Source organism: Idiotropiscis lumnitzeri, chromosome 3 (genome assembly GCF_059441095.1).
Source record: "Idiotropiscis lumnitzeri isolate Australia: NSW breed Sydney's pygmy pipehorse chromosome 3, RoL_Ilum_1.0, whole genome shotgun sequence".
NCBI classification, from domain to species: domain Eukaryota; kingdom Metazoa; phylum Chordata; class Actinopteri; order Syngnathiformes; family Syngnathidae; genus Idiotropiscis; species Idiotropiscis lumnitzeri.
Window position 1 is genome coordinate 2,953,102 of NC_142393.1, and position 19,770 is coordinate 2,972,871.

At 43.1% G+C, this 19,770-nt stretch overlaps 2 protein-coding genes across 6 annotated transcripts; both read right to left on the minus strand.

Annotated features, from left to right (window-relative positions):
• Positions 1-2,147: 2,147 nt before the first annotated feature.
• Positions 2,148-14,795, minus strand: atp7b (ATPase copper transporting beta). 5 transcript variants are annotated; one of them, XM_088290360.1, is made up of 21 exons: positions 14,570-14,789; positions 10,505-11,237; positions 9,073-9,216; positions 8,806-8,969; positions 8,270-8,431; positions 8,124-8,197; positions 7,843-8,026; positions 6,684-6,917; positions 6,044-6,135; positions 5,837-5,964; positions 5,569-5,723; positions 5,153-5,287; positions 4,796-4,990; positions 4,540-4,722; positions 4,172-4,337; positions 3,905-4,045; positions 3,689-3,831; positions 3,424-3,627; positions 3,236-3,353; positions 2,955-3,057; positions 2,148-2,356 (listed from the first exon to the last, which is right to left on the minus strand). In XM_088290360.1, the coding sequence occupies exons 1-21, from the start codon at positions 14,693-14,695 to the stop codon at positions 2,185-2,187; spliced, it is 3,756 nt and encodes a 1,251-aa protein (XP_088146486.1). In that variant the 5' UTR covers positions 14,696-14,789; the 3' UTR covers positions 2,148-2,184. The 5 variants fall into 5 exon arrangements, with proteins under 5 accessions (XP_088146486.1, XP_088146485.1, XP_088146484.1 ...); XM_088290359.1 differs by having other exon boundaries at positions 4,856-4,990; positions 9,073-9,288; XM_088290358.1 differs by having other exon boundaries at positions 9,073-9,288.
• Positions 14,796-15,434: 639 nt separating this feature from the next.
• Positions 15,435-19,622, minus strand: eed (embryonic ectoderm development). Its single transcript, XM_088290944.1, has 12 exons — positions 19,471-19,622; positions 18,816-18,968; positions 18,625-18,717; positions 18,381-18,446; positions 18,081-18,206; positions 17,909-17,990; positions 17,739-17,830; positions 17,540-17,673; positions 17,373-17,478; positions 17,137-17,295; positions 16,047-16,120; positions 15,435-15,960 (listed from the first exon to the last, which is right to left on the minus strand). The coding sequence occupies exons 1-12, from the start codon at positions 19,588-19,590 to the stop codon at positions 15,834-15,836; spliced, it is 1,332 nt and encodes a 443-aa protein (XP_088147070.1). The 5' UTR covers positions 19,591-19,622; the 3' UTR covers positions 15,435-15,833.
• Positions 19,623-19,770: the final 148 nt, after the last annotated feature.

Genomic DNA, 19,770 nt, shown 5'->3' on the forward strand with positions numbered 1-19,770 from the left:
CTGTTCCTCGGGGGCCGCCGTCCTGCCTCTTTTCCATCTGTCCTTGCTAAAACACACCTGATTCAAATGAGCAGGATCGCTTCTCCAGACCTTGCTGATTATCTGATCATTTGAATCAGGTGTGCTGCAGCACGGAGAGATGGGAAAACCGCAAGAACAGTGGCTCTCAAGGAACAGGATTGAACATCTCAACAGTAGGATGAGAGAGGGAAATAAATAAATTAATCAAACCAGACAGCGGAACTTTTGCGTCTGATGCAAACTCTCAATTGACATTTGAATCTTTCGACGTGTTTAGTTCTGGAAGTTACAACACAAAGCTCATATTTATTCCAAAGAGTAATCATGTAATTAAAAAAAAAATGTTTTTACATTTTCTAGTTTGATCAAATTGCACAATTATATGGGTGGGTTTAAGTTTCCATCCAAATTACGCAGGTGGTCCACCACCTCAAAATGGTTAAAAAGTTCCGGTATAAGAAATATAATTGCGTCCATGTTTTTTTTGTTTGTTTTGTAACTTGACTTTGTGATTTATCCACTGGATTTGTTGTAAAGCGCACAAGCGAGCCACACGGCCCCGAGCAGCGGGGCAGCAAACGTGCTCACCGCACTGGCTTACTCGGGAGGTCATTTATCAGAAGCTGATGCAGCTTTTTTAAATTGGCCAGCATACAGCAACAAAAAGCTTGCTTACATAAATCTTACACAAGTTTTAAAAAAAGAAACCAAAACTGCTGCAGCACATCAAGTCTTCTTCGACAAAACAAGAGGTTTAAATCCCTTCGAGGCTGCTTAAGTACTTTTAATTTAGTCCAGGTCCTGCCATCCTGTCTGGAGCGCAGCCCAAAAAAAAAATGTCCACTCAGGGGCTTTTCTCAGCGTGTGGCGGTGATTCCGCTTTTCCAATATCTTGGGGATTCTTTTTAAGAGCAAAGGACAGCGTGCCCTTGTATGTCTTCTCGTCACCGGATATATAATCACCGGCATTAGATTTCAGCCTGACTCATCAATGACTTGCATGGCTTTGGGTTTTATATTTTGATGCTAAAAAGACCACGCAGGCTCCTGAAAGTCAAAGGCAAACAAATGCGTCTGCCTGTGAGAAAACAAAATAAACACGACAACAAGGTCTCAGTGTCGATTAGAGGACATCGTAGATGAGATGCTGGAGGACTTTGCGCCGCAAGATGGGCGCCAGTGTTTGTTTTGAAGACCTTTTTTTCTTTTCTTTTTTTTACCATCTTGTCACTTCTGTCGACTGAAAATTATTTCATAGTTGCTCACGGCTGAGGTAGCAACCAGTCACAGCTCACCTGTTCTCCGATGATCAGCCGTGATTGGTCGTTAGCTGATCCCTGAGCAAGTGTGATGCCAACTTTAATTGACAAAAGTGACAAAATGGCCGCCCCTTGAAATGATCAAAAAACAGGTCAATTTTACTGCTTAACTCATATTCCAAAAATGCAACATTAATCAGAATGCCGTGTTTCGACTCGATAAAACATATGGTCATAAAAATTTGGTGTTGACTTCCACTTTAAGGATGCATTGCGATTGAAAAGTTAAAGTAACACGAATGCAGTGCTTTAAGCGGAAAATAAAGTGCCAGTACTCGACGACATCCCTAAAGAGAAATAAGTACATCACATGCATATTTCATAAGTTGTCACCTCCATGAGACAGCCCCCGCAACATTAATTTTATGGATATCTTCTTCCACCGATGATATTCAGTAACTGTGTCATATTTACATTCTGGACTGTATTTCTACGTAAAGTATCTACACACTTTGGACTTTTTTCAATTTAGGCACTCTGGGGTTGACTTAAGAGGCTGTTGTCGTTTAATCATTCAGTCTCGATTAATCATCACCAGCAAGTTTCCAATTACGGATGACAAATACTTCCAGTATGTCTTTAGGTCGTACGTATTAAATACTCAACCAGAGTAAAACAGAAGGAAAAAGTCAAAACCAGAAATTGTTCAACCATATTTCACCACAGACTTGTCAATTCCCCAAATATTTTTGAGCCTGCGAAAATTGAGGTGCTCATGCAAATGGTATCTTCTATTCTCAATTTTTCTATTGCTTTTGCACCGTTCTTCGATCGACCGCTCTCATTGATGCACCACATCACACAGCGTTACTTGGAAAAATGTATTTACATAAATATTCATACGTTACAAAACGCGTGTGCCGTTGGTGTTGTGGTGTTCCCAGGCTTCAGTGGAAGGAGCTGGACTCCGCCGCTGACCTTCTAGTCCGGGGAAGGTGCTGATCTGCGAGGAATGGAGGCTCTGCATCAGGCCTCTCGCTCTTCCCTCATACACGTCCACTGATGTTTTTTTGTATCTGCGGGAAACAGGTGCCACTCATCTTAAAAGATGTTTTGAGTTAAGAGAAACGTAAACGGTGCTTAATCGATTTATTACACCATCATCAGGTGAGGCTTATGCCTCAGCTGGCCTAACTTGACATCATCGGAAAATAAAATAATTGCGCATGTGTCTGTAGTTGTTGCGAGAATCGTACATATAATAATCCTAATCATGAATTAAAACGATATTTTAGTGCTGAAATAAAACTGTTAATGCTAACCATAACCCACAATTTTGTTTTACTTAAATATCAGGACAGAAAATGTTTTAGTGGTAAAATGTTAGTCTTGATTCATTTCTGACTCCTCACAAAAAACACAGCCAGTCAACTACAATTTGTGTATAAGTTGACGACGGGGTGCACAGCCCATCGCAAAAGCACCCATAGACAAACGAGTATCACAACCACAATCTAGCCTTGGACGCTGAACATTGACGACTTTAAATTGTGTGTTGTTGGAATGTGGGAGGACGCCGAAGTACCTGGTGAAAACCAAGCAAACGTGAAAACTCTACACACAAAATAACAACACACACACATTCAATGTACTAGTTAGGAGACTAGGACTCACAATCTTAGCAGCAACGATGACAGCACCACAGAAAGGGAAGAGGTGGCCATTGCAGCAGAGCCCATCCATGGTTGCAGCACCAAGCCAGCAGGCATGAACATACCTGAGGTGGGCAGACACGAGGGCTCAAGACGCACCGATTCCAGGACACATATTAAACGCAATGGTACCTCGACTTAACAGCTCGACTCATTCCCTGAACAGGCTCTTCATTGACATTTTTCGCATTCCAAATCAATGAAGCCAAGTTACGGCTGAAGCGTGATTTGCAGCTTGCTCACCTGCAGCGATGGGTATTCCCACAAGGTTGTAGATAACCGCAAAGAAAAAGTTGATCCGTATCCTCTGCACGGTCCTCTTGGACAGCTCGATACTGGCCACCACATCCAGGAGGTCATTCTGCAGAACAAACACAGCCGGCTCATGCGAGCAGCTGACATCATCGCATGGGAAAATAGTCGCCACCCACTCTGATGAGAACGATATCCGCCGCTTCGATGGCCACATCGGTGCCCGTACCGATGGCGATGCCGACATCGGCGCGTGCGAGGGCGGGCGAATCGTTGACGCCGTCCCCCACCATGGCCACGCGCAGGCCTTGCTCTTGGAGCTCCTGCACTTTGGCCACCTTGTGTGAGGGCAGCACCTCGGCAAGCACCTTGGTGATCCCGACCTACGGCCGACAAACGCGGTTGAACGTGACGAATTTGACAGATTCCTCTTCGTCCGCTCACCTGAGCGGCTACGGCTTTAGCTGTGCGTCGGTTGTCCCCCGTCATCATGACCACCTGGATGCCCATGCTTTTGAGGGTGTGCACCGCCAGGGCCGACTCCGCTTTGACTGTGTCTGCAATGGCAATCATGGCGCACAGTACGCCTGCATCGAGCACCTTACGATCAGAGTGCAGCAAGCCATCGGAATTATAACCACGTTTGTCTTTTTCGCTCACCATCTATGGCCACCAGGATAGACGTCTGCCCCTTGGCCTCATGGCTCGACATGGCGGCGTCCACGTCAGCTCCAACATGGTGGCCGTTCCTCCTCATCCACTCTCTGTTCCCAATCAGGACGGAGTAACATAAAACCTCACCTGGATTTGAAGTAAGAAAAAGGATTGTATTCAAAGTAAGCAAATATGAAGTTCTGAGGTAGTAACACCAAATAAACTTCAGCTGTTGTCAGTTGAGCAAGCCATCGGACCTGAAAGCGAACACACCTGCATTTGGTTTCTCAGCGGCTTCAACCGAAATGCTCTCATCTGCGAACCGCTCTTCACTCCGCTGTGGCAGCAGGTGGTCCACATTGGAAACGCAGCAGCTGATCCCGCAGCCCGGCACTGCTTGAAAGTCTTGGCAGTAACCCAGCACATCGGCGCCCAGCTCCTAAGTGCAAGAAGTAGAATGGGAGATGGAGTCTTTGGCTATCAGACCACACTCTTGTGGAAGCGTCTTCCTGACTCCGATTCAAGAATAAACAAGTGCTTCCTAAAGCGGTATTGAGTTGTTTCTCTTTAATGAGGAGTGGGCTTCTTTTTTATGTAAATTACCACTGTATTCATAAAACGCAAACAATGCAAAAAGTCACCTCTTTGCAATGCTTGGCAACCGCAACGCCCAACGGGTGCTCGCTGCTGGCCTCGGCTGTTCCCACAATTGCCAGGATCTTCCTCAAAGGCATGCGGGCCATCTCCCACAGTACCAACACACGTGTCACTTGGGGCACGCCGTGAGTGATGGTACCGGTCTTGTCGAACATCACCACGTTGATCTGAAGAGAGCGCGTCAGACATGTCAGCGTCCTGACCCGCTTGTGACATCCGAACTGAGTGCATGTGCTTTGCCTTGTGGGCCATCTCCAGAGGTTCGCCTCCTTTGATGAGGATCCCGCTCTGCGCACCCACCCCGGTGCCCACCATCACTGCCGTCGGGGTCGCCAGCCCCAGGGAACAGGGGCATGCAATGGAAAGAACGGTGATGGATGCCTGGAAGGCAAAGCGAATGATGACTTCCGCCTTGGATATGTTGGCGTTATAACCCTGTGAAGAACATAGCCGCTTTTAGCTTGTATGTGAAGAAATACCAAAAAAAAGATTTGACTAAAAATAAAACTGAAATGTCTAGCAAAAGGGAAACTTTTTTCTTATATATATATATATATATATATATATATCCACCACAGCACATGAATACACACCTACCGGAAAGTTCTCTCTCACAATGTCAAAGTTGACAAAGCCTACGGCAAGCCACGCCATTAGAGTAAGCAACGAGACCACGATGATGAAGGGAACAAAATATCCGCTGAGTCGGTCAGCAAATTGCTGGATAGGAGCCTGCGAGTGGGAGAGACGGTGAATGAGCAGCACCAAACGAGACATCGGCAGTCAGACGCACAAACACACAAGTTGTATTGCATTCGTTTGGTTTGATGCATTAAGTCCTACAACTCCTTCAGTGTGACTGTTTGTCTTTTCCACAATGACGAACACTATGACTGACAAATTGTCTTGGAAGACTGCACTGGTTTCCTTGTTCTTTAATCTGGCTCATGTCTTGGAAAAATTGGCATCATGTTTTTTGAGCAAGAAGCGCTCCAAACTGATGGTTGACTTACCTTGGATGTTTGGGCTTCTTCCACCAGTTTGACAATTTGTGACAGCGTTGTGTCCGCACCGACGTGGGTGGCCGCCACAAGAAGAGCGCCGTGAGCGTTGATGGAGCCGGCAATCACCGGGCTGCCCACCTTCTTACTGACAGGCATCGGCTCGCCTAATGGAGGTGTCAAGGAAAATATTTTAAAATGTTTTATTTTGACGGACATGCTCACCGCTATTCGATTAAGATACAACATTTATATATATTCCAAAAAAAAAATGAATTACCCGTAATTAAAGACTCGTCCGCCATCGAGCTTCCTTCAATCACCTTCCCATCCACGGGGAACTTCCCACCAGGAGCCACCTTGACGACATCGCCGCGTTGCACCAGCTCCACCAGCACTTGCTCCTCACTGACGGAGAGCAAAGTGAAAGAACCTTTTCAAGCTCGGTTTCATTTGATTGGTTGCAAACTTAAATTTGCTGTGGCACCTGATAATGGAGTGGTCAGGTCCCATGGTGACCACAGTGGCATCGGTGGCTTGCAGTGACATTAATTTGGCCAAAGCTGCTGAAGTTTTGCTCTTTTTGTAAAGAAACAACAAGTGTGTTGTTATGAGCATGATTCAGGCGGCTGATTATTTCAGTACAAATTTATTTTGCATTTGCCTTTTTGTGAATATCCAACCTGGAAAACAAAAGACTACAAAAGGTGATCTGTTTCCTGATTGACACCATTCCGTAAAAGCATACAGGAGACGACGTTTGTGGTCAGGTGACTTTGAAATACTCTCTTTTCTTAAGATGACTTGATATAATTTTGCCATTTTACTTGTTAATATTCCATCTACCCCTGACATGACCTGCGGCCAAGGAATGTGAAAAAGCTGCACACATAGAATGGAGAACTTTTATTAATGAACGCAAAATAAACATTAAACTTTAGTAACTTAAAAAAAAAAACACTCATTGTATTGGAAATATTTTAAATAATTATATATTAGTATAATACACTGTTTATTAATGAACTTTGATCTGTATTTGTTGAAAGAATACAAACAACAACAAAAAATCAAAGGGTTCTACTGGTTCTATTGGTGAAGTGTCCATATGCCGCATTTCCATTTCGTACCTTGGCAAGATGCTCCAGCCATCGGCCCAGAGCGATGAACACAAAGAGCATCGGTGGCGTGTCAAAAAACGTGACTGGGCTCTGGCTGGCTCGTTCTGCCATGGCCACGATGAGCACCACGCACGAGTAGACGTAAGCGATGGAGGTGGCCAGCACAATAAGAACGTCCATGTTGGCGGTGCCGTGTTTCAAAGAGCGATACGCCTGAACGTAGAAGTACCGGCCTCCCAAGACCTGGTCCGAAACGAGACCCCGAGAATGATATCAGTTTGAGAAAAGCCTTCAAGATGTTGAGCTTCAACCATTTTTTTTTTAAACGATTTAACTTACCCCCTCATTAAAGCCCAAAGTACCACCATAATGACCAACATTAAAATCAAATAGCGTTGTAGACCTCGGTTTTAATTCAAAACAAGGTGGTTCAATTCTGAATATTATTATTGTGCACAGACCATTAACACTGCACTTAAATAAATGGAACATAAATAAATAGATAAATAAATAATGGTTCAAGTAAAATGTATCCCATATAGACTTAAAGGGACAGTGTACAATTTCACGGAATGTTCACAGACTGAGTGGTTGTTACGTGAGCCCTGGCAAAATGTGTTTTTAAAAATGTTCATTTCACGTCAAAAATAGTGAATTGATTATAGGAAAAATATTTAGGAATAATATATTTTATATATTTATATTTTTCTGCTGAAAATTGCTAAATTAGTAAAGAAGCCCTTTAAATACAAGTGAACAGTACTGTAGATGATTTTTAAAAAGTTTGAGCCACTTTGATTCTCATACGCACCACAAAAGCGCAGGAGGTCAGCAACATGGTAGCCCCCAACAAGGGACATTTATGACCAAAGTGTTGCAAATGATATTTGTTTCCTAATTACTGCAAGAAATCGCAAACATGATCAATGTCTTCACATAAATTAAGAACATTAATTAATAACAACGTATAACCGTAATTTTGACAAACTAGTTATTTTAGAAGGGTGTATCAAACTGGCAGCCTTTTGTATAATCTCAACAGTCCTAGCCAGGAAGTAGCCCTCGATTTTCAAAAGGTCGATGACGCCTGCACGAGACAGAGGAAGCCTTCACACTACTGGTGATTTGAGAATCACTGAAAGGTGCACGATTGTGGAACTCATTGTACCTGGACCGGAGTACACAGCAGGAAGAAGATCAGATTCAGGATCGAGAGGCCAGGCAGGAGGTTGTGCTCCTCCGGCATGGCGCCTCCGTGCTGCTGATGCTGACTGTCCATCACCATCATGTAAATCATGAGACCCATGACAGGCAGGCCGAACACCAGGCTGAGCAGGAAAGACGTCTTCCATCTGCACTCATCGAAAGCGCACCAACATTCACACGTGTGTGACTTTGAGGATTTCAAATGACCTCATTAAAGTTGCAACGAGGTAATTCGATACTTGCTGTCGAATCTCTTGGGTGTGGTCAAGGTTGCTTTTGTAGCCTGCCTTCATCAGAGTAGCCTCAAAGCCCAGGTTCTAAAAGAGCGAGAGAGCAACCTCAACTTGTAGTCGACAAGATGTCAAAGAAAGAAATTCCACGTGTTTCACCTGAATGATGTCGATTATATCGCGAGCTCCCAGCACATCTGGATCAAACTGGATGTTTGCTGATTTAGTTACCAAGGCCACCGACACGCCCACGATCCCTTTGGTTGCGCTGAGCTTAGACTCAATATGATGAGTGCAGGACGCACACGTCATTCCCGTTATCTGGAAGTAAAGTTAAATTAACGCTTCCAATGAGGTTTTTTTTTTTTTTAATATTGTAACTTTTTGGAGGAAGCTGACGATAAAGTAGAAATTGTTACATTTCTGCCAACGAAAAAGAAACCAACTTATATATATATATATATATACATATTAATGTAAGAAATATTTTTTAAGTATTTTTTTCTTGGAATAAGATTAAAACCTAAAACAGATACATCAATTGTTCTTACCCACCTCAAAAATCTTTCAATCCACCAATGATTGTCTTTTGCAGTGCACTTAAGCGGCGAATAGCCTTTTCATTTTGTTTCAAACAATTGTTTTAACCAAAAAAAAGAAAATTGACATTTTCCTAGTCTTTCAAATCAACTCACATTGAGCTCTAGTTTCCCAAGTGAGTCTGTATTATCCTCGATGGTCTTGGCGCCAAAACCCAAGTCCTCTATACGTTGAGCCACAGCAGGAGCGTCTATCACATCAGGGTCATATTTCACCTCCGCTTTTCCAGCCATCAGTGACACCAAAACAGAGATGATCCCTGGAGGTCAAATGTCAGACTTATGACCTTTGCTCGTAAAAGTATTCAAATTGAGGTTGAAAAATAGTCCACTATCAATGTCAGACTATACACGGCAACTCACCGTGGTGTTTCAGCAGGTTCTTCTCGATGTTGGCCACACACGAGGCGCAGGTCATTCCCTTCACGCTGATGAAGCACTTTTGCTCTCTTGTGCCAATCTGCCCATTTGCAGACGAGGACCGGCAACCGGCGCTGTTGCGAAATTCTGTTTTACAGGGCCAATCCGAAAGGTCAGAGAGTTCAGCGCTAACGGCCGCTTCTTGAGTCTGGACTGGTTCTGATAAGCAGAAAGACAGCCATGAATACAAACTTAACATTTTTCTTTCTTTGCACATTTAAAAGGTCAACATCTCTCATCGTTAATCTTACTTAAAAATGCCGGATTACATTGAGGGAAAGTTTCACGTCAGTGCAACTTTTAAAGCAGTGCTTGGCCTCGCTGTCGTTAATTTGACTTTTTTGGGCAAGCTGCTGCTGACGTTAATCCTAGAAGAAAGACCTCGCGAAGGGCCCTTCATGTTGCACTGGAGAGGCTGCCCGACTGGTTGGTTTCTATGGTAACCGACGCAAGGCTAACATAAAGGGGGACTGGCCGTGACCTTCAACACACTCTGTTTTGACTTCCCTTTTCAAAAAATATCACACGACAATGTTGTGCGTTGGGTTTTACTAGAGCTCCATTCTGTGCGATTTTCGGGGGGGCTCACGACTTGAGTTTGGAGGCTACGTTGTTCCGCTAATGTTGGCACCAAACGGTCACGATTTTGGACTCTTATCGACAGGATGGAATGCTATTGGCTGCTGAAGAGCATCTTTATCTCCCTGAAGACCTCACTCCTCAGTGCTTGGTGTGCTCGTTAGAAGCCAGTGAGGTCGTCTCCATGGCAACGAGACAATGTGTGTTGGCGGGGGACACAGGGTACAGACTTGCGCGCATATACGCATATAATCACACAACGCAGAACAGAACACTGTCATTATCACCTTTTTGAAGCCCCTGCCCCGCATATGCAAGTATAGAGGCATGTTATGACCTGACCCCGCCCCCTTATAGGCGCAAAGATTGGGATTTTTCCCCCCTCATTATCTCTTGCTTTCTTTTTCATCTAAGAAAAAAATATGGATGCTGTCATTGCCGATTTGCAAGGCTTCTCTATTCTGTCTCCCTCTGTTGGTCTTTTTTTTTTTTTTTTACTTTTCAACAGTTAAGTGAATTTTGTTATTTTGTTGTTGCAGTAACATTTCCATTACATTCCAAGTATAAAATTAATCTTGGGAACATATGTCTCATGGATTGACAGTTTCTCTTGGCACCTCCATTGGCATCTCATCAATACATTTGAGAAGATGTGCATGCAATTTGCGTTGTTTAGCAACTGCAAGGTCACCACAGTATTCTTTGTTTTTCAAATACATCCTGCTGGCCTGTCTTGGCCCATGTGTTATGTTTGACAGTCGTGATTTCAAGGCTGACATTTATCTTGGGTACCTACCGCGGAGTGATGCGTCAAAGCCCATTTCTTCGATAACCAGCCTCAGCTGCTCTGGTCCTGTGAGGCCAGGGTTATAGGTAATTGTTCCCTTTGCGTCTTTTAGTGACACTCCAATAGAGTGGACTCCCAGCACCTGAGAGATGCGCCCATGTACGGACTGCACACATGAGTTGCAGGTCATTCCTCCTATCCAGACGGTCACAGTTTGGGTTACATCCCGCTGCCAGTTGCTGATAGCTGCAGATGGATCATCATTCAATAAAGTAGCTCCAAATCCCATCTCCTCAATTTTGTCTCTCAGGTCCTGCCGCGTGACGTGAAGCGGTTGATATACAACCAGTGCTGAGGACTCTTCGAGCGACACCCGAACGTGTGAAACGCCCCGTAGGGTTCCGACACGCCGCTCGATGGACTCCACACAGGACTGGCAACGCATGCCATCCACGCTGATCCACACCCCCGACTCCACATGAAAGCCCATCTTGCGCAGCTCCTGAGCGATCTCTGCGGCTGCGATCTGAGAGCTCAAGTACTCCACCTTGGTCAATCGGCTTGGGGAAGCTGAGCTGACAGCCAGCACCCCGTTCAGCCGGGAGATCCTGCTCTCAACGACGGCACGCAGAGGGTGCTCTGGGGCCAGGCCCAGGAGTTGAAAGGTTTCTGTGGAGGTTTTGAGTGGAGAGCAGAGGTTGCTTTGGCTGCCATAGTCATAGGCCAAGTTGTCATGGCCTCGCTGCGAAAATGACAGACAGGTGTCAGTTAACTCTTCAGCACTGGAGACCGGGGATGTTTAATCTTAATCTGTTGATGGCCGGATTCACCTTGCATTGATGAAATGTGTTAAAAGCAATTCCATGTAATGTAAAGGTCTACAGACTCAAAACACACAAAGTGTGTCAGAAAAGATGCATTATGCAAGGCGGGGAAAGTATGTTAGACTCCAAATATTTTGTGACACACCTCATACTTAGCAGTCAAACATACTTAAACACCTCTGAACTTGATGCGATCAACAAATCAAAAAGTGAATAGTGAATAATATTCTGAAATCTACCTTTTTTTTCTAATTAAAAAAATGCATTTTGTAAAATTCAACTGAAAAACGTTTTCTTAAAAAAATAAGTGTCTTCTCTCATAGAATTCTAATTTAATGCATTTTAAACAAAAAACGACAAATTTCCTTTGTGATGTCGTGAAACATTTAACTTTTGCAACATGTGAATTTTTAATTTGAAAAAAAGGACGGTTTACTATCTTTCAATATGATTACTATGAGTAGTTTTATCCTTAATGTTTACTCTTACTCTAATTGCAGGACGTTCACTATTACAGTACATTTATCATTGCAGTATTTCCTATCATTGCAGTACTTTTACTATTACAGTACTTTTATCATTACAGTATATTTTATCATTGCAGTACTCTATCATTTCAGTACTCTTACCATTACAGTACTTTTATCATTGCAATATTTTTATCATTGCAGTATTTTCAATCATTTCAGTAGTTTTTATCATTACAGCGTTTCCCCCCTCTGTATAATGGACAGGCATTAGGAGTGTTTCCTTACACTTAGATACGTTTATATATTTGCATGCTTTTTATGAATGTCTGCTGCTACTGTTTTACATTAACGGCTACATTACGCCGCCGACTCTGTGTGATCTAAATCTTTGCTGCTGTAAGACTTCAAATTTCCCCATTGTGTAACTAATAAAGGACATCTTTATCTTTATCTTTAATTGTTTGGAGGACTAACTTTTACGTTTGTTTTTTGTTCTATTATTTGAAAGTAACACAAACTGTTTTAATACTTGATTACAATTTTGACTTACCCACATAAATGCTACTTCAGTGCTGTAAGTGGGCCGGTGTTCTGCACGCATGCGCACAACGCCTATTATGATTTCGTGGAACGTTTGAGGTTTTTGTCCTTGCAGACGCGTGTTCGGTTAAAAGCGGGGAGTACTTAATATTTTCGTTTTCATTGAGTCTTATTTGACTTTTACATTGCCTCAAAATACTTTTGACGTGTGTTTCTGTTGAGCACATTATTCACGTACTGTATGTATGCCACACTCGTTTGATATCGCCAGTAAAAGTTGTTTGCAAACATATCGATGCATATATTCTAAATGAGTAAATTAAACTGCCAGAACGTCCTACCTGCTTTCTTCTATGTGTATTCTACTAAGGCACTTTTTAGCGTCAGAGTACTGGAACTTTTTACGGCGTAGCACACCGGGACTTCACATGAGCCCACAATAGCGTCTCTTCTTCTATTTTACACTTAGATTTGTGATACTCGTAAGACTCCTTCAGCAATTCGGAAACCTCCAACTAAAAAAATGAATTATAGCGGAACTGTTACTGTCGCCGGTAAGTTAATTGATGTGAGCAACATCTCTTAGTTCTGTCAAAGTTGCGAATACATTTGCGGAACACGCCACCAACGCGTAGGCTCACTTCAAAATAAAAGCTTACCAAACAATACATTAACGCCAATTCAAAAGGCCATAAGCTATTATTTTGAAGTTGGCCTGCGTGGTGGTGTAGCCTGCTTGACATTTTCCCCTTACCTTGTCACACTTTTAGTGCCCTTACATTGTTGCTAACAAAATAAACACAACGCCATCCCGAAATCACAAATTAATTACGTCAACATTCTATGAAACGGCACAAGGAGACTGACTGACCTCCACTGACATCACGAACCGTGAGGTGCAACATTCAAATGCAGTCGGACATTTCAAACTCAAACAACAAAAAAATAAATGCAGTGCAGGATGTGGGCATACTTATCGCGCCCCGGTTTAGCACCTGTTCATTGGGGTTCACTTTGGTGAAATAATTGAGAAGCACTGCCTTAACCCAAAAGGAACTCTCGAAGCCACATGACCGGCGATTCACATGATTTGTAATGTGACTCTGCTTAAAGTCAGCCAGTGGCACCTCAAAGGGGCTTAAAAGTCAGCTACATGGCCAGGCAGTGAGAGCAAGCACAGGTCAGAAAATGCTTAGATCACATATTGATTTTGCTGGCTTACAGCTGGGCTTTACGACAATCAAGTACATGTAAGCAAAATAATATCGTATAAACTTATAGAAATAACCTAACCTCACAAAAAAAAAATCAGTTTTATGCACATTAGACAAAAGTTATTTGAATGCTGGCGCATTTGCACTGGACCCATCTATGTGGGCTCAAATGCTGCAGCTCCGCTTGTGTCCTCTTTGCTTTGCAGTACGGTACAGTTGAATGGCAAACACTGGTGTCCAAAAGGACTCTTTTAGTGTCCAAAGTGCATATGGAACTGGAGTCAATAAAAAAGATTCAGATCCAGCCGCATGCATCTACAATGGACATATTTGGTGTCTTTGCTGCAGCACTCAAGTGCGTAATTAATCAGTGCACAAGCTCCCATCTTTTTTCCAATCATTTTATTTTAATCTTTTATTGAAGGAATTGTTTGCGTCCAAGGTTATAGGAAGAGCATCCGGCCTCCACAACAACTTGAGTCATGGCTCTTTCACATCAATACAATAAACCTCTTGTCATTGTTATGGCTTTGAGTCTAATTTCATGTGGTTGATGATTATATTACATAGTTAATTATATTCATTGTATTTGAAGTGTTTATCAAAACAGTTTACAATGTTATCATGAAAAGCACCAAAATTAGGGAGGTGAGAAGCATGAGCAGGAAAGCCCAAAAATACAAATTGCAAAATAATAATAACGATCAGTTCCATTAAGCATACTAATTATTTTTCTCTGCATTGTTACGTGCGTGTATTTTCTTGTACAGTATGCGAGTGATGCTTAACGTGAGTCTGGCGTCACTTGTCTTGCGTTCACCACATCGTGGGTTCTATAGTGATGCTTTTGTAAACACGAACTTGGAGTTGCCTCACAAACAATGCACAATGACCAAAAGTGACTTTATGTTCTTCAACAATGACAGAACGGAGATGTGCAAAAGTGCAACAGTAAGTCAATAAAAAGTGTTTTGAAACCCATTTTAGCAGGATACGAGCAGCAAAGAATGTGTGCTGGAGGCCTACCTGCACCTGTGACGCTGAAGTGTGCACGCAACAAGTGCGCCCCTTCTCGCAGCCACACTCGACCATGCACATCTGCTCGGCGGTCTCATCCCTGGGCAGACTTTTCGGCGACTTGGAGGCGAACATGATGGACTTGCTGAAGCGCAGCGCGCCGGTACTGTTGTCTTTATCTGTCAATGAGAGAGGGCAAAAGTCCGCAGTAGTGACGGCGAGAGTGAGTGGCGAGTTGCGAGCGGAGCTGATAAGAGCGACAATCTGGTTCAGCGGTCAACATCCTCGCGGGTGTGCAAGCGCGCAATCGTTTCATCTTTGGCAAATTGCTTGGTTCACGTCAAAAGAGCAAAAAATAAACAAAATAAAATCAGGTATTAAATGGGATTTGCATATAATTATTTGAAGTCAAAATCATCGCGCTTCATGTGTGTTCAATTTTTAGGCTTTTATTTTGAAATTTGCCGTCGCGGCGCGTTGCCGCTTGTCTGACCACAGTTAAGTAAAGACAACAAGTACGTATTCAACTCGGGTACCTAAAGTAAAAACAAACAAAAAAAAAACGTTCAGACTGAAATATATTTCGTAAAAACGGTGTGGCAAAAACCAAGTAACAATCGCAAAAATCTTGCGTCTACAAATCTGAAGCGTCATGGTCATTTAACATCTCTTTAGCGAGTGACAAACGTATTTCGAAACGATGAGTGTTGATTGCACAGCTGTTTACAAACGTGAGGATCAAAAGTAAAGTCGTCAGAAAATTTAACAAGTGCAGCTATGTGACCTGAAGAAAAAAAATCAAATTGGCCCAATGATCTATTTTCAGTGGGTTATTTCACACCACTGTCAAACCTATTCCAGCAAATTAACCAAGTTGTGTATAAAAATAAGTTTATTCCAGTCCAAATACAGTACACTCAAATCTAATAACTCTACACAGGAAAATAATTTCAGATTTTAATATTACAGGGTTAAACTACGTATATGAAAAGTTTCTACTTGAATAATGTTTGATGCCTCCGATTACTCATTGCGGTGATTCCGGAAACCAAAATATGATCAAATAAACATTTGGACACCTGGACTGCACAAAAGGTCCCTCATTTAAATGTACTCTATTTGACCATGTGGACAAAACAGGGAACTTTAAAACATCACAGAGGAATGTGAAGAAATGTTTATAGTTTATAGTAAAAAAAAAAAAAAGGGGGGGGGGGGGTTCACTGTCGCAAAATACAAATAAAAAGGAGCAGTTGACTTGAGTAGGACGCGTTCAGCGTTGCCGGTCCCAGCGCCAGATGGAGGCGTCGTCGCACACAGCAATCAAAATGCTGCTGTCGCGGCTGAAGCTGGTTTGACGGATGGCTGACGTGCATTTGGGGAGAGTAAGCGTGGTGGACCTGGACACGAGAAACCAGGACAATATTTCATCTCCAAAACAGATGCAAATTTGACCATTTTTTTTCCACTTCCCGGATCAACTCACTTGGCTTTGTGTGGATCCTCCACTTCCAGGTCCCAAACATAGAGCTTGCCCACCTGGTTTCCTAAGGCCAGCATCTGTCAACCGCAAGGACACAGATGAGCACATCATGAGAAAAAAGAAATGACATTACGGTCCTTTCACACAGCAGATCCACCCGTTTCTTATGTGTGTACTACCACAGCACGCAAAGAGCGCCTGCCATTGCTGCTGTGCTCTGATAGGAAATGTTTTAATTCAGCGCCTGGAATACATCTACTCTGTAATAATAAATTATTTGACCGTCGTCGACATGGGATGCCATCGGCAGGAATCCAAATGAGGAGTGGCTTTAACACCAAGTCATAGCAAGAAATTACAATACATGATAAAATTCATATTGTGCAAACTTTTATAGGTTAAACTTCCAAACCCAAAAATGAAAATATCTCAAAAACTAGATATGCTGGAAAAAAAGTAAAGACACAAATAAATCCATTTGTGATTTCAATTTGCTTTGTGATTCTTGACGTTGTTTATTGCCACGCTCAGTTAAAGGCTACTGTTAAACGAAACAAAGAGAATTATGCATCGTGAATTTAAAGAACAGCTGAGCTTAACGCTTACTAACAATGCAAAATGCCATAGACAGGCTAACGAATATCAGTGTTGAAGTGTTCTTACCCTAAAGCAACATATTTTTAAAAGACAACGAGCGGCGCAACACATAGACTTAATATAGCAACACGGTATGGATTCTTTATCCTCTGCAAAGAATGACTAATATTACTGCAGGTAACTGAGGAGTTGTGATCATCTCCATGTTTGTCCGTATGCCTGCAACACACCCCCAGGTGGCCAAGGAGCAGCACATTGCCCAGTGATATGAAGCATAAACTCCAAAAATACTCAAGATTCTGTCATTACTGCACGTTTCTATAAAGCACAATGACAGTCTTGACACTTTTTGTTTTGGGAATGAATAATGCCCATTTGATTCAGGTATGCGAGGTGAAAGGACCTTGACTGTGTCCATAAAAAAATAAAATAAAAATCATGCAATCCACATGCTGCGGTGACAAGTCGAAAGCCTGCAAAAACAACTGTGCCTCACCTTCTGCCAGAAGTCCATGGAGAAGCGCATGTACCAGATGTCACACTGGCTGTAATCGAAGCGTCCAAGAATGGTGACGTTTGATTCGTTCGGCTTGATGCGATTGATGTCGTCCTCCATTTTTCCTGGTTTCCAGCACACAATGGCATTTTCGCACGACTACAAGACAACACGTGAAAGCCGGTGAGCGTGACGCGGGCCGGCCCCGACTCATTCAGGTTGACGAGGGCTTGTACCTTCGACAGGATGAGGTCGCCGAGCCACCGCACGCAATCCACATAATTTCTGTGGATGTCTCGTGTAGAGAAGTCGGGAAAGTGGATTTTTTGGGACACGAAAGGCCTAAAATAAATAAAATACTGTGAGAAAAACGAGCGTGTTTTTTTTTTTTTCCTGGCGTTACCTGTTGGTCTTGGATGGGTTGTATTCATAGGATCCACGGATGGCCTTTTGCATTCTCTCTGAGTTAATTCGCCAAAGTTTGAGAGAGTGGTCCATCCCACATGACATTATTTTTTCACCCAAGAGGTCAAAATCCTGCAGTGGGAGTAAAAGGAAAATGAGTTCATAGTGTCTATTAAGTGTGACTTAATGAGACGTACAGCACTCAGGACTTCATCTCGGTGACCTTCCACGCCTCCAAATATGGCCACTAATGTGTCTGTTTGTATGTTCCACAGACGAAGGGCATGATCTGCACACACACACACACAATTGAAATTTTACTTTTACATTGTATTGAACATTTTGTGTGGGAGGGATGAAATGGTACCTTTGCTGACTGACAAAAGAAGATTTGGGTCCCTCGGGTGAAACTTCAGCTCATTGATTGCATTCCCATGACCGACATAGTGCTGAGTAAGAGAATAAAATCGCGTTACCAAGATATCTCAATGTGAGTGGTTCCATCTTATAGAAATAAAAATAATAAAAAAAATACCAACCTTGATGCACTGCATTGTGATGTGGTTGATAATTCGGATGATTCCCCGTGAGCCGGCAACAGCCAACAGGGGGTGACTTGTGTTGGTGTCATAGGTCCAGGCACACGTGTAAAAGTTTTCATCTGCCTTTGTACGACTTAAGTCAAGAAAATTTTCCGGTTCATTTCAAGTGCACAACGAGGCAATGGGTCTCTGATGCAGGACTGCAAACACTGCCACTCAACATTCACTTGCCAGGCAAAGAAAAACAGACTGCAGGAAATGAAGCATGATAACCGACAGAGCGGTGGGCGAGGATACATCAGCGTCCACGTAGGACTGCAGGAGTCGGATTTCTCCTTGAGAGTGGCATTCATAAAGAGTGACCTGGAGAAGAGACAGCATGTTACCCTTAGCGCAATGCAAATGACCCAAGTATAGTGAACCCCTGAATTTTCATGGTTGAGCATTTGGCTTCCAGGGCTCAATTTCTGTCCCTCACGAAGAGAAGGGGTTCACTGTACTGTATATCGATCATCTTTTCAAATGGGAACTGCTCGGTCACCCTGTTGCTCCCGACGGTGGCAAACACCAGCGGGTCTCCCTCCTTACTGTGCCAGTTGAACTGGACTCCAAACAGAGGCTGGCCATGGTCTTCCTGCGAGAATCATTGGATTTCTTGTTAACCAAACACTGACATGAGTACAGTGTGAGGGTTTGGGGAATTAGGAAATTAATTTGTGTGTACGCTCTCACCCGCAGGCTGTTGACGCACTTGAAAGAGTATCTGCACTTTTTGGACTTCCATTTGCCCTTGCCCCAGCTCTTCCTGCCAGGGGCGTTTGAGGTGTTGGTGGGCGTGTCAGGGCGTTCAGCGTTGGTGCCACTTTCTACACTGACAGCATCATCCTAATACACGACACAAAATGAAATAAAATCATCTTTCGACATACAGTAGTTTAACTAAAGCGGACAGATAACACCTAGGGTAAAGCTGCACTGCAAATGCACAACGAATAATGACGTCACACGGAGGTCGGTCAAGTATGCAAAAGGAATATTTTGTAAAGTTAAAAGTTTTATTTCGTTCGCACTGTCTAACTTGTGCTAAGTGCTACAGCTACCACCGGTGTGTATTGGAGTAATAATGGAAGCAGAACAAACGTCAAATACTAAGTGCCTTAAGAACTAAATGCAAGTTACTCTTTTCTCTTGTCGACACATGTTGATGAGAGTGAACAGGTAAAGTGAAGTTATCCCCAATTAACTAGCTGTTTACTACTTGAACAAAGCGTCAAGCTAGGAGATGTTCATGCTCGGCTACTTTAGCACAAGCTTGCTAACATGGCTCACCGCTAACACGATTTAATCTCACATCGGTGAAGAATCCCAACGACATTTGAGCACTTACGTTCTCGTCCCCTGACAAATCTGGGTTACTGTTCTCATCGCTGCTTAGCTTGTGTTTCTTGAGCGCTACTTCTTTTCCCGCTTGAGACGGGGACTCAGACATGTTCTTATATTCCCTCATGTTGCTCCAACTCCGCCTTTTCCGTTCAGCGGTCTCAGCCGCCGCACGGGCTGCTGGGAAACGTAGTTCAATTATAACTCGAGAAACGACGAATGAAAGAAACAAATGATAAATGATGCTAACATTTTTTCAAACATGTTTGGTATCGTGCAAAACACTTAGATTGTCTTTCACATTGTT

Coding starts and splice junctions, on each gene's coding strand:
- atp7b (XM_088290358.1), bottom strand. CDS start 14,695: ATGTTCGCCTCCAAGTCGCCGAAAAGTCTGCCCAGGGATGAGACCGCC. Junction 9,289..10,504: donor CTTTGACGCATCACTCCGCG/GTAGGTACCCAA, acceptor TCTGCTTATCAG/AACCAGTCCAGACTCAAGAA. Junction 4,723..4,795: donor CTCTGGAGATGGCCCACAAG/GCAAAGCACATG, acceptor CGCTCTCTTCAG/ATCAACGTGGTGATGTTCGA.
- eed (XM_088290944.1), bottom strand. CDS start 19,590: ATGAGGGAATATAAGAACATGTCTGAGTCCCCGTCTCAAGCGGGAAAA. Junction 18,718..18,815: donor AGTGCGTCAACAGCCTGCGG/GTGAGAGCGTAC, acceptor TGATTCTCGCAG/GAAGACCATGGCCAGCCTCT. Junction 18,207..18,380: donor AGTCCTACGTGGACGCTGAT/GTATCCTCGCCC, acceptor AGTCGTACAAAG/GCAGATGAAAACTTTTACAC.